The sequence below is a fragment of the Pleurodeles waltl genome, chromosome 4_1, assembly GCF_031143425.1.
Source record: "Pleurodeles waltl isolate 20211129_DDA chromosome 4_1, aPleWal1.hap1.20221129, whole genome shotgun sequence".
Classification (NCBI taxonomy): Eukaryota; Metazoa; Chordata; class Amphibia; order Caudata; family Salamandridae; genus Pleurodeles; species Pleurodeles waltl.
In genome coordinates, this window is record NC_090442.1 from 809,755,209 (window position 1) to 809,773,460 (window position 18,252).

At 46.5% G+C, this 18,252-nt stretch overlaps 1 protein-coding gene across 1 annotated transcript in view; it reads right to left on the bottom strand.

Annotated features, from left to right (window-relative positions):
• The window catches only part of CFAP54 (cilia and flagella associated protein 54), a 1,075,777-nt gene that overhangs the window by 686,374 nt on the left and 371,151 nt on the right, over window positions 1-18,252 (bottom strand). Inside the window, exons 19-21 of the mRNA XM_069229529.1 lie at window positions 16,215-16,286; window positions 15,984-16,102; window positions 5,383-5,562 (exon numbers count right to left, since the gene is read on the bottom strand). Coding sequence (XP_069085630.1) covers window positions 5,383-5,562; window positions 15,984-16,102; window positions 16,215-16,286 — 371 coding nt within the window. The remainder of the gene's footprint in view (window positions 1-5,382; window positions 5,563-15,983; window positions 16,103-16,214; window positions 16,287-18,252) is intronic.

An 18,252-nucleotide genomic window follows, 5' to 3' on the forward strand; every position in this document is an offset into this window, starting at 1 on the left:
AACATCTCCATATGATGTAACCATTGAGGGTGTTGGATACTTTTTTTTTAAAGAATTGGGATGCTGCTTATTTGTTAAGGAAATTATGTGTCATTCTTGTGTTATGATTTGATAAAGAACTTATACTTTTGCTCATATCACGATGATTTTGCAGAAGGAACAGTTTCTTACCTGTAACTCCAGTTTTCTTGTAGGGGAATTTCCATGATAAGCACTGAATAGTCCTGCCCACGCTTGGGGATCCCGGAGCACTTCTTCAAAATATATTTTCCCTGCAGGACTGCATGGAGATCTTCAGAGAGGTAAAGCGACCTTACACATGCTCTGCATACGCCTTCAAATGAAAGAGATTTTGCATATGGTGTTCATCTAAGAACGAGGACCCTACCACTTGCCAGGAAGATGTCATTGTTTCATACTTACTCTATTTACTCTATTTAGAATTCTCTTCTATAAAGGTTCACCTGGCAGCTCTTTATGCCTACAGAAAATGTTCTTCACAAACCTCTTTTTTCAGAATCCCAGTCATCAAGGACTTCTTACAGGGTTTGAAAAAGGTTTTTCCTCCCATTAGGTGCACTTCCCCTCCATTGGTGCTCAATGTAGTCCTTTCACGCCTTTTGAAGGAACCCTTCGAACCCATACACAAGGCCTGTCTCCGACACCTGTCTTGAAAAAACGCTTTCCCTGTGGTTCATACATTCACTAAGCACTACTGCCTAGACTCTACTGACGCTAGAGCAGATGCTCAAGTAGGGCGGACTTCCCCACGGAACCTATTCACTTAAATTGTCCAGTTCATCCTCTGTCTCCTCTTCCATGCTGTGTAGGGATGGGCTTGCTATTCTATCCAGAGCTTATGACTATACATAGAAATCCCCTGCAAGAGAAGGAACAGTGTCCTACCTGTAACTCCAGTTCTCTCATAGGAGAATTTCCATGTAAAGTCATAGGCAACCCTCCCTCTTCACTGGTGGAAGAGACAGAGGTGTCCATACAAACTACATAGGTCTCACATCACCTTCGAAAACAACTGAAGCAACTGCAACCAGCTGTGCATGATGGGATACTAATGGTCTCTGAGTTCTTAAAGGCACAGCTTCTTTTTTAGCCATTTTTTGGCAGCCTATGAAGCTACTCTGTCCTATTCTCCTTTATCACTATTATGTATAATAAGAAAAAAGGGGGTTTATGAGGGAGATGTATTATGTTACAAATTAATCTCATGTTATAATGTACTGGCCCTTTTTAGACTTCATGATGAAGACTTCAGCCAGGGTAGCCCATGTACAGAGGCTGTATTATTTGTCTCTTTTTTAGGTGTCTTTACAGGCCTTCCTGAAGAAAGGTGAAAATCTCTACTTAAGAAGATATATTTTGAAGAAGTGGTCTGGTGTCCCCACCATGGGTGGGTCTATTCAGTGCTTATGACTATACATGGAAATCCCATATGAGGGAAATTACTCTTTTTCTATGCAAGAATTGTGTGTAAGATCTCCTTGATTTTGGGAGTGAGCCGTATTTTAAAAGACTTTCCTACTCTACCTGGCATGCTGCTCAAATTCTTTCTGATTTTGCAGCTCATTAGGGACTTAAAATATTTTCTGATTTCACATACTCTGTATAAATTTGCATCTGAGAGTCTTCACGGCAATGATTCTGCACCACTTATTTTGATTTTTATAATAAAACCCTTTCATTTTTCACTCTTCTGAAACTCAGTTATTGAGTGGACTTCATGACTTAATGAGCAGTTTTAACCCTAATTGATGTTTGGGGAGGTGCTCTAACACGGGAACACATTGCCTTATGAAACTGAGGTTTAACAGCCTCTCCAACTCAGTAAACTGTGGGAGAACTGAACGATGTCAATTCTGAGCTGTCCAATTTTTGGGTTACAGATTTGCCCCCACAATTTTACCATTGCTCTCATTCCTATGTCTGTTTGATAAAAAATGCTAATGCAAAATGCTAATAGAGAATGAAAGCTTTTTTTCTATCAAGAATGGTCAAATACAAGACAATATTGCCAAAATCAGTGCTGTTATTTATCTTTCTTTCTCTGCTCTCACTTGTTCCGTACTTGTGTTCTGTTTGGTAGTGTTTGCGGTTTTCATAGAAATTATGGGATCAGATGTACAAAAGTTTTTTGTGGTCGCAAACACTGATTCTATTCTTGTGACAGCAAAATAGTTAATTGTAATGCTACAAATCCATATCAGGAGTCCATAGTGGTTTACGGGCCCCCAAAGTTGTAAATATCCCTTCCAAACTGTGATTCAGTATCTCATGTACAACTAAAAACCTAGTCGCAAACCATTAAAAAGTTACAGACTTCGAAGTTGGGTGTGGCAACTAATTTGCAAAAGCAAGTTGCCCCCCCCCCCTTGACTTTGCAAATTGGGGTATAACTTTCAGGGGGACAATTCTCAATGAAACTTTTAATATAAAACTTAAAATAAGCCCTCATTCTTTTAAGTACATTTTTTGACTTTGAAAAAAACATTTTCTTTTGTAAAAATAAATTACAAGGACAGTGACCTGGGGCCATATGTACGAACACATTTTCCCATTGACACAGAATGGGAAAAACCCTTTGCTACATCTGGCCCCTGCTCACCTTAGGAGCCCACCATACTTGGGATTTTGTGCAATTGGACTGGGTCCCATTCTGATTCCTTATTTTGCTAACCAACCTATTAATACCTAGGGAGGTACTCAAAGTCACCCGTCCGGTAGGCCCTTTAGCCCAAGGGCAGGGTGCACGTCCCAAAGTGTGAGGGTACCCCCTTCAAACCCCAGACTCCATTCCCTTGGCTCTTTAAGTGCCCAGAAACCATCTTAAGGTATGTAGTGGACACTGGTCAACATGAGTGGTCCAACTACATAATGGGTTCTACGAACCTAGGCATGTTTGGTATCAAACATGTTGGAATCATGCAACTACACAGATTCCAGCGCTAGTTGCATGATACCATGTACTCTGGGGGTTCCTTAGAGGTTCCCAAAGTTCTGCCTGTGCAGCCTTACGGGGTCTGGCTGTCAACCCACGCTACTGCCCTCCTGTTGATGAACCTAACTCAAGCAGGGGAAGGCAGAACAAAGGATTTTCTGCAAAGGAGAGGTCTGACCACCTCTCCCTTTGAAATAGGTGTCTCTGGGCTGGGGTGGGGTGGCTTCCGAGTGTCACCAGACTCCTATGATGGGCACATTTGGTGCCCACCTTGCATAATCCGGTTTGCACCAGTTCAGAAACCCCCAGTTCCCGCTTTGGCACGAATCCACATAAAGGACGGGGTGAGTGACTACCCCCCTGTCCAGCTCCTCCCCTAGAGAGATGCACAAAGCTCTGCTAGATGGCCAGTTGAGTCCTCCATCCTGAAAATAAGTTGCAGAGGCCCCAGGGAGCATCTGATTGGTTAGGCCAGGTAGATGTCATCCCTGACCCCCTCTGATAGGTAGGTCACTTCAGAGAATGACCAACCCCCTTTAAGGTTACTTGAAGGCTTCCCCAAGGGTGGTTACTCAGAGTCGTCGAGCAAGACTCTTTAAGGAATTCTCGGCAAGACATTTTCTGCTCATTGCCTCCAAAACTGCTGCTGGTCTGCTTTTGAAACTGAAACAAGACTGTATCCAGTTAGGAGGGCTCCCAGTGCAACATTGCTTCTCCAGCTCCAGCAGGTTTTTTGCAACATCTGTGGCTGTGCGTCTTCCAGGGTCACAAGGACTCTGCCTGCATCCAGGAAGAAAGAAGGAATCTCTCTTAGAGTGAGGGAGTCACTCCCCTGCATCTGCAGGCACCTTAAGACAACAACAACTGGCTGGTGGATCCTGCTGTCCCAGGGACAACATAAATGCTATGCTCATAGGTGGTGGTTCTATGGTCCTCTCCGGGTTCACCTTGTCTTCTGACTAACTTTGGAGACAGTGGACCCTTGCTACAGCCACTGAAATGGAATCCCTGTGCACCACGACTGTTGCTCTTGCTAAGACATGTTGGCTCTGCCTCAAAGAAGATCTTCGAGCTCCTAGAAGCCCTAGCTTCCAGCACTCTGCAACTCCAGATTCAGCTTCCACTCTACAGCACCTGTGACGTGGGACTCTGGTTTTATTGTGCTGCTGGGACCTCCTTGCGACTCGTTGGGGCTTCTCCAACACCGGCTGGCTTTCCTGCCTGCTGAAGGCCCACCCCAACTCCCCACCAAGGGCCGAGTCACTAGGACCTTGCTGGACCTCCAAAATCTGCAAACATCCTTGCAACCACGATTAGCCTTTGCCGGTCCTGCTGGCCACTGGCTCACCTGCAATCCGGAGACTGAAGTGGGACAGCTCGTGGGTGACTCCAAGGATCCCCTTCATCCCCTTGGACTCTGCAGTGGGACTTCGTCTTTCACTGTCCTGCAGGAACTTCACCTCCAAAAGGGTGGGCCCTGCCTGCCAGCATCTACGAGTGGTATGGACACTATCCCCTTCTTTTGTTTAGGTTCTCCTCATCCAGTCTCCACCTTTTGGTTCTATCAACCTGGTTCACGGATTGCAACAGTAGCCAGACAACCGAGGATTCCACTGACTCCAACAAGGGTTTCTGATGCCACTTAACCCCTACGCACCTGGGCTTCCTGGTGTAGGTACTCCGGTCTTCTGGGTATCCATGGGTGGGGGCGCTCTCCAACCTTCTTTGTGCCAACTGGTTTCCACAGGGTCAACTTGGAAAGGTCCTGAATCCATAAAAATCCAAATGCGATGGTCCAGTGTCAGCCTATGAGACAACCGGTTCAATAACAGCTCTGCACCCGGGCGCCTGTGCCGTTTCTAGTACTTACCTCTGGTATTTTCCTATTCCCCTGTTCGCTGGGATCCTAGCTCACCTACCTTAATTGGGGCACCTCCATACTTATACCACTTCCCAACAAGAGCTCCATGTATTTTTCTGTTTGTCTGACTGTTACTAAGTGTATATTTTTGTGTGTTGATATCTCCAAGTGATGATCTACCAATGTTAGTTTAGCAATATTGTCGCAATAAAGAAACCTTTATTTTTGCAACACCTGTTGTGGTTCTTCCTTGTGATTGGTTACTAACTGACTATTATGATACTGCAAGTGCTTCATACTCCTCCTATATAAACTTAAGCTGCCCACCGCAGCTACCTCTAAAGAGCTTTTGCTAAGTGGACACCATAGGTGTACACCATTAACTGAGCCAGCTTCCTACAATTATGATCGGAGAATGATTTACATTCATATTTTCATGCACAATACAACAATGGACACATAGCTACAGAGAGCTCCACCATCAGCCTGAACTCCAACCCCAAGGAAACACAAAATCATTTCAGAGGCTGTTTATAATGTTTGTACAATTTTAAGGTGGGAGGATTACCTTCACATCTGATGAAAATGAAGCAGGCTTAAATAACATGGAACAATCTGTTCTGGATAGCAATATAGGAGGAGGTGGCACTGCATTTTTCTCGACGTTCCCTGGCGATGGATGTTTGATACATGACGTGTACACTGCCCTTTCTTCAGCTTCAGCTTTGTGGATTAGAGTTAGCACTTCCTAGAGTACAGACATAGTCAATCACAAGGAAAACATCTGTTTCAGTTTTATATTTGTATTACCTGTACATGAACAGCATTTACAACCTGTAAATTGTATTGAACTTACAAATACCCTTTGCATGTATAAATGTGCATGAGCTGTAGCATTATGTTGGCAAGTGAAGACATAGACAAAGCAAACACGAGGAAGAACTCCATGTTAATAACATTCCCTGTAAGTGATGTACAGGTTTTTTTATTTATTTATTTAGCTATGCAATTATATATAGCATGAATCTTCCACAAAGGATTTTGAGTATAAAGGTTTTCATAATCCCTCAGACACAAGTAAATCTATCGTTTTAGGTGAAGCCTAGAAGAACAAGTTACTTACCTTTGGTAACACGTTATCTGGTAAAGACTATGGGCCTCATTATGAGTCTGGCGGACTTGGGACCACCAGACTTGCGATGACGGTCAGACCGTGTTCAAAGCAGCAATCCAGCCTCCATATTATGACTGTGATGGAGCCGCTACAGTCCAACCGCCGGCACCGCAAGGTTGCTGCGGTCGATAGCCTGGCGGTGCCAGCGGTCTTAATCTGCCAGGGCAGCGCTGCTCCAGATTACAGGTCCCCTCTCCACCAGCTTTTGCATGGCTTGTTCCACAGCCATGCAAAGGCTGGCAGAGACGGGATACCGGGGGCTCCATGGGCCATGCACCTGGCATGGGCAGTGTAGGAGCCCCCATGGAGAGCCCCATTGCGATTTTCACTGCCTGAATTACAGGCTTGAAAAGCCCGATGGGTGCTGTCACACCCGTCGCACCGCAGCATTGCATCAATGTTGTGGCCTGTTTCCTGCTGGGCCAACAGGAAACTCGTGAGAGGGCCAGCAGGCGGAAAACCAGAGTGGCAGCTTTCCGTCTGAAAGAGTTTAGCGGGCGGCCTCCGCCGCCCGCCAAACTCATTATGAGGTCCTAGGTACCTAATTTAGATTTTGGTGGATGGGTTACTCCGTCACAATGGTGACGGATATCCCATCCACCAAAATCTAAATCCCATAGGATATAACGGGATTTAGATTTTGACGGATAGGTTATATGTCACAGTTGTGATGGAGTAACCCGTCTGCCGAAATCTAAATCTGGCCCTATATCTAACCACAGATTCCTCACCTAAGAATTATCCCTAGGCGTCAGTCTGGATTAGGAAGATTTTTTGTCAACGGTACCCCTACATGCCGGTAGGTGGCGTCGTTCAACTCCGTGTGAGGTCGTCGGCGTTGTGCGAGCCGGAGGTGACATTCATGGTGCCTTTCGAGGCTCCACTCAGGTGCATTGACATCAATTTGTTTTCTCAACTTTCAACTGCAGGAGTGCAGAGCCACGTAGAACACTGGTCACCGGTGTGGAAAACTAAGGCCCTAAAAGAGAATAAGCCCTGTCCCTGGAAATCAGTTCACAGAGCAGGGAGGATGGGTGGGTCAGTAAGGAATCTCCAGCTAGCTATAGTTACTATTAGATAAGGTATTACCAAAGGCAAGTAAATTGTTCATCTGATAGAGACTTCTAGCCACACACACCCAAGCAATACCATTCATGGAGGTGGTCTGTGGGCCAATAACACATGAGGAAGTCCTGCATGACAGAACAGGCAAAGTGCCCATCCCTACAGACCTGATTGTCCAGGCAGAAATGCTTTGTGAACGTGTGAAAAGAGGTCCATGTTGCTGCCAGGACCAGAACTCCGCGTGCTAATGCAGTAGTTGCAGCTTTTAGCTCTGGTGGAATGCACTTGCAAGCCATCAGGGGACTGCTTTTTGGGTAGTGCGCAGCAGATTTTAATGCAGAGTATGACCCATTTGGAGACGGTTTGCTTCTGCACAGCCCTTCATTTCTTTGCTCCAACATAATCCACAAAGAGTTAGTCGTCCATCCGGAACCCTCGTGTGCGGTCAAGGTAGAACGTCAACGATCTTTTTGGGTCCAGACGGTGGAAATGCTCCTCTTCTTTGAAGGGATGTGGAGGAGTGTAAAAAGTAGGCAGGTTGTTGGATTGGCCTACATGAAATGGTGTGATCACTTTCAGAAGAAAGGAGGACCTTCTACAAAGCACCAGTTTGTCAGGATAGATGGAAAGATAGGGAGTCTTGGATGATAAAGCCTGGAGCTCACTGGCTCCTTGGAGAAATGTTTTCGCAAATAGGAAGGCTGTCTTCATTGTAAGTAGCCTGAGGGGGAAATTATGAAGCAGCTCCAAGGGAGCACACTTCAAACAAGTTAAAACAAGATTAAAAATCCAGGACTGACTGAGGCATGATAAATTATGAAGGAGGATAGAGATGAACAAGAACATGCAGAAACCAAGATACAATTGGGGACTTGAAGAGGGATGGCTAGTCAGACAACCAGAAAAAGCAGAGCTAGCCTCTAAGAGTGCCCAGATCAGAGCCCTGCTGGGCAAGAGAAAGAATCAATAGCAGAACTTGAAAAAGAGGGGCAGAGAGAGGGTCAGCATGTTTGCTGGAACACCATACCACAAATTGTTTCCAAAGGCAAGCGTATACCATCTTGGTGGAGGGATGACTGGCTGCAAAGATTACATTACAGACTTTGGAGGAAGGTCAAAAGCTGTCAACTTTTGCTGCTCAATCACCACGCAAAAAGACAGACACTGGGCAGGCTTAGGTGGAGGGCCCTCCACTTCTGCTGCGACAGAAGATCTTCATGAATGGGCAGCCTGATCGCAGGATTGATGGCCATACTAAACAGTTCAGGATAAGAGACTCTCCGTGCCCAGTCCGAAGCCACAAGGATGACTTGGGCCAGATTGTTCTTGATCTTCTTGAGAACTCTGGGCAGGATTGGTACAGGTGGAAAGGTGTACAGGAGGCCTTAGCTCCACTCCAGACAAAAAGTGTCTCTGGGCGAGAGCTGCCTTGGAAAGTCCAGCTCACAAAACTGCTGACATTGCACATTCTCTGTGGAGGCGAACAGATCTAGCTAAGGCTCTCCCCGCTGCTGAAAGAGACCTTGAGCCACCTCTGGGGTGAGACGTCATTCGTAATCTGAGAGGCATCTTTGGCTGAGCTTGTCTGCCCCTGAGTTCAGAGAATCTGCCAGGTGTTGAACCACCAGGGATATGCCTGCCATGTCAAGAGGCACAAAGGGTACATAACCCAACCCCACCCTGTTTGTTGCAGTACCACATGGCAGTGGTGTTATCTGTGAAAACCTGTACTCGTCTTCCCTTGATGGAGAGGAGAAAGGCTTTCAATTGCTTGGAGCTCCAGCATGTTGATGTGGAGTCCTGGTTCCACCAGAGACCAGAGTCCTAGGAATTCCACCTCTCCAAGGTGACAGCCCCAATCCAGGAATGATGGATCTGTCACTACTGTGAGATCTTGTTGGGAAAGGGAGATGGGTCTGCCTCTGACCAAATTGCGGTTCATTGACCATAACTGCAGGTCCTCTCCAGTTCCCTCTGAAATCTGGACCATGTCGAAGAGATTCCCCTGATGATGCATTCAGTGGAACTTCAGTCTTACCGCAGAGCCTGTATATGCCATCTGGAATGTGTAACCAGCAGGATGTCGGAGGCCATGAGGTCCATCAGCCACAGAGTCATTCTCATCAAAATCCAGGATAAAGCCTGAAACATCTGTATCATAGCCTAAATATCCTGGTCTCGCTACTTGTGAGGATAAGCCCCAAACCGTGTCCTGTCCAAAACAGGTCTGATGAAAGGAAGCATCCGAGAGGGAGTATGGTATGGCTTTGCCACTTTGATAATTAATCACAGTGAATGCAGGAGGTTCGTGGTAGTCTGGAGGTGGCAGAAGTCAGCCTGCCTTCAATAGGCAGTCATTGAGATAGGGGAAAGACTGCCACCCCGATTTCCACAGTTGAGTGGCGACCGCTGCTATCACCTTGGTGAACACCCGAGAGGCACTAGTAAGACCAAAGGGAAGCACAGTGAACTTAAAGTGCTTGTAGCAAAGTGCCGCCTTTGACATGGTCACCCCCACACACAAAAACACACTTTTTGCCTGCTTTCTGGTGCAATTTCGAATGAAAATGCACTGGGTCTCTGCTAAACAGGTCCCCACTGCCAGATCTCTTTGCCTAAAACTGCACAGTCATTTTTCTCAATTAGCAAACCTTTAGCTAGCACTAGTACTAGTAAATGGTACCCCCGGTACCTAGGGCATTGGGTACTAATGAAAGGCCCCTGAGGGCTGCAGCACAAATTGTACCACCCTCAGAGGGATCCCCTCACTAAGTGCACACAGTGCTGCTTTCACAGGCTGCGTGTCTTGTTGTAGAACTAAAATGAAACCACGACATGGCACACAGCCTGTGTGCCCTGTTCCCTTTACACTGCACGCAATATATGTAAGTCACCCCTCTAGCAGGTCTTCCAGCCCTGAAGGCGGGGTGCATTATATTACATGTGAGGGCATACCTGCATGAGCAGATATGGCCCTGCTATGTCTGTCGATTCTCAGACATAGTAAGTGAACAGTGAAACAATTATAAGGACAGTGCACTTCATTTTAGTGCACTATATAGAGAGCCAACTTCCTACAGTGCTTCTGTCCTATCATAAACTGCAGGTAACGTCTGTGCGGAGGCAGGATGAAAATATGGAAATAAGCATCAGCAAGTTCAAAGCTACCATCTAATCTCCTGGGACCAGGGCCAAGACTTGAGACAATGTGAGCAATTTGAACTTCTCCTTTTTGAGGAAGAGGTTGAGGGTTCGCTGATCTAAGATGGGGCGAACACCTTTGTTCTTTTTTGGAATCAGAAAGTAACAGGAATAGCAACCACTGCCTACCTCCGACATCAGAACCCTCTCTATGGCTCCCATGGGCAAGAAAGTTGTGGCTTCCTCACAGAGCAAGGACAAATGATCCTCCATCAGCTGGTGGTGAAATGAAGGCATGGGGGAGGGGAGGATTCTAAGGGGAGGGAGTAGCCCCTCCGAATGATCTGTAAGACCATCTGTCCGATATTATGGACTGTCAGTGATGGAGATGATGGCTTATTCTGCCACCAACTGGATGCTCATGTTCTTGAAGGGCAAAATTAAGAGGACTTAGGGGCTGCGGATGCAGAGGGTGGTGGCTGTAGCAGACCTCTGGCTACCTTATTCACTTGTTCGGTATGAACCACATCCTCGCCCATACATAGGCTGGGAAGATTGTGCAGGACATTGGCTGATATAGGGTTGGCATGGTTGGATACCCCTTCCGTAGCCACTAAAGGAGGAAAGGGCAGACTGGGGATGTTGCAGGGCAGCTGAGAGGCCCAAGGACTTGGCGGTAGCAGAGGGAGTCCTTAAAGCGCTCCAGCACCAAGTCTGCCCTGTCTTCGAAGAGACGGTTGTCATCATGGGCATGCCAGAGGTCGAAGTCTGGACATCCCCTGAAAAGTCAGACGCTCTCATCCAGGTTTGGCCACCATTGTGGAAATCGCTCTGCCAGTGAGTTGGCTGTATCTAAACCACAGCAAATTGTGGCCTTTTCTGTGTCTTTCCCATGGGAGCTAGAGGCTTAGACTACCAAGCTCTCAGGAGAGGGGTGTTGGGTGAGGACGTTTGTGTCCCCAGGTGGCATCACGTTGGACAATTGTCTTATTCACAGGAGCCCCTGTGCTGGTTTGGACCATGAGGCCCCCTCTGACCCTGCGGGCCCAAAGGCGCTCCAGAGGGGTTAGCCCCCTCAAAAACATGACATATGGCCACATAAAATCATTTGAGTGGGTGTCGCTGCAGCTCCTGGAAAAGGGGGCAGGTGCGAAGTTGGCCCAGGCAATGACTACGAAGAACGTTGCCGATATTTGGTCATTGTGTCAACTGACGGACAAATGAAGTTGAAGCACTTGTGCTTCATGGGCCTCTTACCCAAGTGTCCCGATGACTTTAAGTTGGACGAAGAGGACCTAAGGCTCCTCTAGTGGTACTGTGACCTTCCTCTCGACCGGGACTGAGATCTTTGAGGAGTCGTGTGAAGCAGCATTGCCTGCCAGGCCGCTATTAGATTTAGGGACTGCTTTCTCAAAGCCTTCAGTGCCATGGGCCGGCAGTCCGAGCACAACTTGGAGTTGTGGTTGCGCTCAATACACCACAGACACAAAAGGTGTGGGTCCGTAACCGACATGGTGCGGTGACAGGCACTACATGAATTAAAACATGTCCTCCTTGAAGATATCCTCGACACTCCAGGAGTTAAATTCCTTAAAAAGAAGTAGACAAAACATCCCAAAAAATCCTGTCAAAAAATGACAGAGGGGTAGCTTTTCTCTAGATCAGCGCTAACTGGCGCAGAAAGAAAAGAACTGACATTCAATGTGCTGAGGTGGCACCTATATAAGTGACGCAGATGTCACTTATGGCACGGATGACACCGCACTGAGCTGATCTACGCCACCCACCAGCACATAGGAGTATGGCGCAAGAAAAATAGTGCATCAACTTTTACACCTGGAGAATAAATAGAATATTTTTTCAACTGAAACCTCTTGACCTCAACAACCAGTACTTCTAAATTAACCTATAAAGTGTCAGAGGGCGAGATTCACAAAGAACCTCCGCACTCATGGTGGAGGCCTCGCACTTGTGGCGGAACATCCGTACTGCAATTACCCACTGTGGAGGTCCTACCACGAATGCGGGGTCCCCACCGCAACTGCAGGGCCTCCGCCACAAGTGTGGAGGCCCTTTGCGAATCAGGCCCTTGTTTGAGGTCTCCTGAGGATCAAACATAGCGCTTTCTCCTCATTCTCTACTTGTATTTGAGTCACAAGACATGTGCACTGGGGCATGTGCGAAGGCATGCATGCATGTAGGAAAATGCCCCTTTTGGCATGGTTACCCTCCCACTTATTGCCTGACTTTGATGCTAACTTTGACTGAGTGTGTGCTGGGATCATGCTAACCAGGCCCCAGCACCAGTGTTCTTTACCTAACCTGTACCATTGTTCCACAATTGGCACACCCCTGGCACACAGCTAAGTCTCCTGTAAAAGGTACCAGTGGTACCAAGGGTTCTGTGGACACGGAGGGTCCCTAAGGACTGTAGCATGTATTGTGCCACCCTTAGGGACCCCTCACCAAACACACACACACTGCCATTGCAGATTGTGTGTGCTGGTGGGGAGAAAAAGGCAAAGTCGACATGGCATCCCTCCCAGGGTGCCATGCCCACAAACCACTGCCTGTGGCATAGGTAAGTCACCCACCTAGCAGGCCTTTCAACCCTACGGCAGGGTGCAGTACACCACAGGTGAGGGCATAACTGCATGAGCAATATGCTCCTTCACCTTCTAAGTCCATTCTTAGACATTGTAAGAGCAGTGAGGCCATATTAAGTGCATGGGCTGGGAGTTTGTCATTAGGTACATTACAGCTCTATGATGGCTCCACTGAAGACTGGGAAGTTTGGTATCAAACTTCTCAGCACAATAAACCCACACTGGTGCAGAGCTGGATTTATTGTAAATTCACACAGAGGGCATCTTAGAGATGCCCCTGTATTTTAACCAAACCACTAGTGTAGGACTGACTGGTCTGTGCCAGCCTGACACTAACAGGCACATTTCTGACCCAGTGGGGTGAGGGCCTTTGTGCTCTCTGGAGCCAGGAACAAAGCCTGCTTTGGTGGAGGTGCTTCATACCTTCCCCCTGCAGGAACTGCAACACTTGGCAGTGAGCCTCAAAGGCTCAGGCCTCCTGTTACAGTGCCCCAGGTCACTCCCACTTTTGAAGATGCCTGCCCCCTGGATCAAACCCCACTTTTGGCAGCCAGTCCAGTGGGAAAATTAGGTAAAACAAGGAGGTGTGACCACTGCAGCTAGTACAACCCCTAAGGTGTCCAGAGCTGAAGTGACCTCCTCCTTGTAGACTCCTCCATCTTGTTTTGGAGGAGAGGGACCAATAGGGATAGGAATGTGCCTGATCCCGAAAGGGAGTAGGCACAGGAAGGGTGTAGCCAACCTCTGGGACTCTAGCCCCTGGCTACTGCCCTCTGACCCCTGTAATGCCCCTAAATCTACCATTTAGGGGCACCCCTGAACCTTGCTCTTCAGATTCCTGGCAACCTCAAGAAAGAAGGAGGACTGAAGAGCCGACCCCAGCAGTAAAGACTCCAGACAACAACTGACTTGGCCCCAGCCCTATCGCCCTGTCTACCGCTTCAAGACTCCTGCTACCAAACGGCAATGCATTCTGCAGGACCAGCGAACTCTACAAACCCCCAGAGGACTGCCTGCCCAGCAGAGGACCAAGAACTCCTGAGGACTGTGGCCATGTCCAGAATAAACCCTCCAAAAGGACTTCAGAACCATCCCGGATCCGCAAGTCCTGTCCACTCTGACACCCACGGCCCAAGTCCAGGTTGCCCACCAGTCCAGTGGAGGTCCCAGGTGATTCCAACCTGAGTCCACCCTGGTTTGACCCCTTCTGGCCAACACGACAACACCCGCAGCCTGAATCCAGAGGACATCCCTGACCGTGACCGGATTCGACGAAGATTCCCAACGCCCAAAGGTACCCCTGCACCTGAAGCCACTTGGGATTGGGGAATCCGACCAATGGTCCTGCAACATCCTGCGGGAACCTCTCCTCCTTGACCAGCCTTTGGTTTTCCTGAACTGACCCCCTAGACCCAGCCTGCAACATCTTTGTGACCCCGGGGTTCCCCCATTGAAAACTATTGGGCGCCCGACACTGCGTTTGCACCCTGTTGCCGCTGAGGGTGTGTGTTTAGTGCTGACCTGTGGCTCTCTCAATTGTGACTTATACCCCCAGGTCTGTGTCCTGAAACCGCAGGTACTTACCTGCAATCTGTGTTCTACCGAGTGCCACAAGTCCTCATAGTATTCTACTGAAAACTCAACACCAACTTTGGCCACTGCACCTGGCTGGCCCTGTGTTGCTGGTGGTGCACTTTTGGGGTCAACTTGAACTTTAACCTGTGGACATTCTAACCCCCAAAGACTGGGACTCTAAGTCAAGTACTTACCTGTTAACTGTGCTAACACTTTTTTTCCCCTAGGACTGCATTGGTTCTTCTGAAAAATTGCAGTGTGTGAAAAGTGGTACTTACTTGTAAATTGTTTTGTCTGCAAAACCTAAACCAAGTACTTTTGATACCTATGCTTGATATCTACCTACAACTGAACTTATCTGCAACAAAGACCTGTTGGTTCTAGTAATAAAGTGACAAAATATACTTCTGTTATGTAAAAGCATTGGCTTGGAGTTAGTCATTGAGGATATGCCTCATTTCTTGACTGTGTGTGTACAACAAATCCTTTTCACTGCCCTCTGATAAGCCTAACTGCTCGGCCACACTACCACAAAAGAGAGCATTAGTATTATCTACTTTAGCCTCTGTCAAGCCTCTAGGGAACTCCTGGACTCTGTGCACACTATACCTCATTTTGGTATACTAAGCCAGCTTCCTACAATGCATCATAACATATTCATGCATCATGATGTATGTTGGCATTATTTTTATTTACTGTTATAACATGCGGGGTAACCATGTTAACGTTGGTAAATTAAAATGTAAAAAGAAAAGAAAGGGGGCAAAAAGGACTTGAGAAGCGTGGCAGCTGCTGGACAGACAAAAAACACGGAAAAATGTGAAAACACAGGGAGTGGGATGGAGTGCGGGGAAGGAAGCATGGGGGAGAAAGATGGAACAAGCACATGAAGAGACATAAAGGGCGAAAGTGACCCATCAGCACTCGGCAACTGCTGAGCCACTGTAAAAATATAGAAGAAAATCAAAAAAGGGCCAGGGCAGGGAGTAAAGCACATATGGAGTAAGGGAGAGATAATGTAAAAAGAAAAAAAGAGTAAGCAAAGGTATTCCCACAGAATGCTTGAAAAAGAAAAAGAGTCCCCTCAAATATTCAGCGGAATGATACAATCAATCTAATCAGAGCACTGTAAAACTGACCAGCTCCTGAGAGGGAAAAATATATGCGTAGGCAAGAAAGCCACTAAATTATGAGGAGACAGTTAAAATAAGTCATTTATTCGTTAGCAACGAGCTGACCCAAAGCCCACGCTATGTATATTGGAAACAAAATATCTGCCTACTGATAGCTAAAGCCGAGACCTAAAAAGGGTTTCTATACCTGCTAGGAAGCATCTGTACTGTTCTATTAAATTAAAATTATATGTGATGCATACTTTTTTAATTTACATTTTTTTTGCAGGCATATTACTGTCATGTTTGGAGGATGACCCATTTTCTTTTTTTCTTCTTTTTATTTTTTTGTCATATGTTTCCGGTACAAACATGCACCCATCACACATCTTGCAAAAGCCAGAAGTAATGGCTTTGCTAATGCTTGTTCTATCTTGCAAACATACATTACTGTATCCCACCCTCGTCAGATATTTACAGTCAGAATGGATATTACCTCGCTGAGATGAGTCGAACTATGGGCGAGTCCTTTTTTTATCCCAACTGCTGCTTTCTGCATCAGGAAAATGGCTTTCGATATTTTATTCTTATTGATTTTATTCAATATGTATGCCTCTGTAAATCATACAAATATTTAGCAAGTTATAGAACATTCGCCTTGGTTGCCTACTGGAAGAGATTTTTTTGCATACAATATATAACATGTTATTCTCTTAATTACCCTTACCAGTGAAAAAATGAAGACAGGCTTTAGGACCTTTTGTGCAAGCGGAGGAACAGGACGTCTGTTTTGCATCACCTGAAAACAAAAGCATGACCGTGTATTCCATGACATTTAAAGTGCAAAGTTTATGTCCGTTGAAATACAAATATTACTAGGCATACTGAGCTCATCTTGCAAAAGAATATAACAAAGTAAGAGTTTTTCTGAATGTATTTCCAAAATAATAGTCAAAGAAGACAATATTTGTGATATCATGAAAAAGGCAGTGGGTAAGATGTTCTATACAGTACTTCCAAATAAACATTTGAAAGTGACAATGGCATGACCTTTATGACTTAAGAACTTTGAGACGAAGATTTGTTATAGTAGTACACAGAGCTAACATCTTTCCCTGGTACAAGGCCAATGCCAATTGATATCAAGCATGCCATGCTCATTGCAACTATTGCGAAGTCACTGTAGTTAAAAGGCCTCTAGCTAATTATGATCAACTCTAGAAAAATGATCCTATCAGAAAAGATCTTGTTTGTTACTTGTACTTCTCTGTGAGTATAAAGTCTAAGTTTACGTTGACTCTGTTAATGTACTTACATGCCATTAACTTGCGGGTACCCTCCAACCTACTGGCAGAACTAGAAACTGTTCTATATCTAGTTTTGGGCACCTGTACTGTGCACCATAGGTACCATACCCCCTTCCCTGTGCATAATCGTGCGCGAGCCAGTGGCTGTGTTTCTTGCCCAACAAATGATGAGTCGGCAGAAGGGCATTGATATAGAGATGAGCACAAGAACCAAGAGTAAGAGAGACAACATTAACATAACTTTAACCAACATTTACATATCTACTCTTTCCAGTTCTCATCTTGTGAGCTGGCTACAAAGCAAACAGCAATGGACAAATGGAGAAAAAGTTAACATTGGGCTGCTGAGGCATAGGCAAACGGGTCACAAAAAACCTTCTGAGCAAGCTATGCATTATTAAAGAACAATGCATGCGGGGTAGCCCACGGTTCCTGCTATCATGGGTGTCTAATGAGCACATGCTAGTGCTGAATACCCCCAAAGCTACCTCAGTTAACCATACAGCAATTGGGGGCTTAACAAGCGCTCAGTCTCAGAGAGCTACAAAGAGTTTACCAAAAGAATGGAAGTCAGTGTTAAGGAAAAATCACAAGGTGCCCATGATGTTCTTATTGTGTGATGTCGCCTCAACAAAAGAGCTAAGAGGATACGGAGAAAATGTTGGAGGATCAGTGTGGGGAAATGCCTCCCTTGGCATGGTTACCCCCTAACCTTTTGCCTTTTGTTGATGCCAGTTATGATTGTAAGTGTGCTGGGACCCTGCTAACCAGGCCCCGAACCAGTGTTCTTTCCCTGAACTGTACTTTTGTTCCCACAATTGGCAGAGCCCTGGCAAACAGATAAGTGCCTTGTAACTGGTACCCCTGGTACCAAGGGCCCTGTGGCCAGGGAAGGTCTCTAAGGGCTGCAGCATGTCTTATGCCACCCTGGAGACCCCTCACTCAGCACAGACACACTGCTTGACAGCTTGTGTGTGCTGGTGGGGAGAAAATGACTAAGTCGACATGGCGCTCCCCTCAGAGTGCCATGCCCACCTCACACTGCCTATGGCATAGGTATGTCACTCCTCAAACAGGCCTTACAGCCCTAAGGCAGGGTGCACTATACCACAGGTGAGGGCATAGTTGTGTGAGCACTATGCCCCTACAGTATCTAAGCAAAACCATAGACATTGTAAGTGCAGGGTAGCCATAAAGAGTATATGGTCTGGGAGTCTGTCAATTATGAACTCCACAGTTCCATAATGGCTACACTGAAATCTGGTAAGTTTGGTATCAAACTTCTCAGCACAATAAATACACACTGATGCCAGTGTGGAATTTATTGTAAAATTGTGTAAAATACACCCAGAGGGCATCTTAGAGATGCACCCTGAATACCAGCCCAACTCCTAGTGCTAGGCTGACCAGTTTCTGCCAGCCTGCCACAACCAGACGAGTTTCTGGCCAGGAACAAAG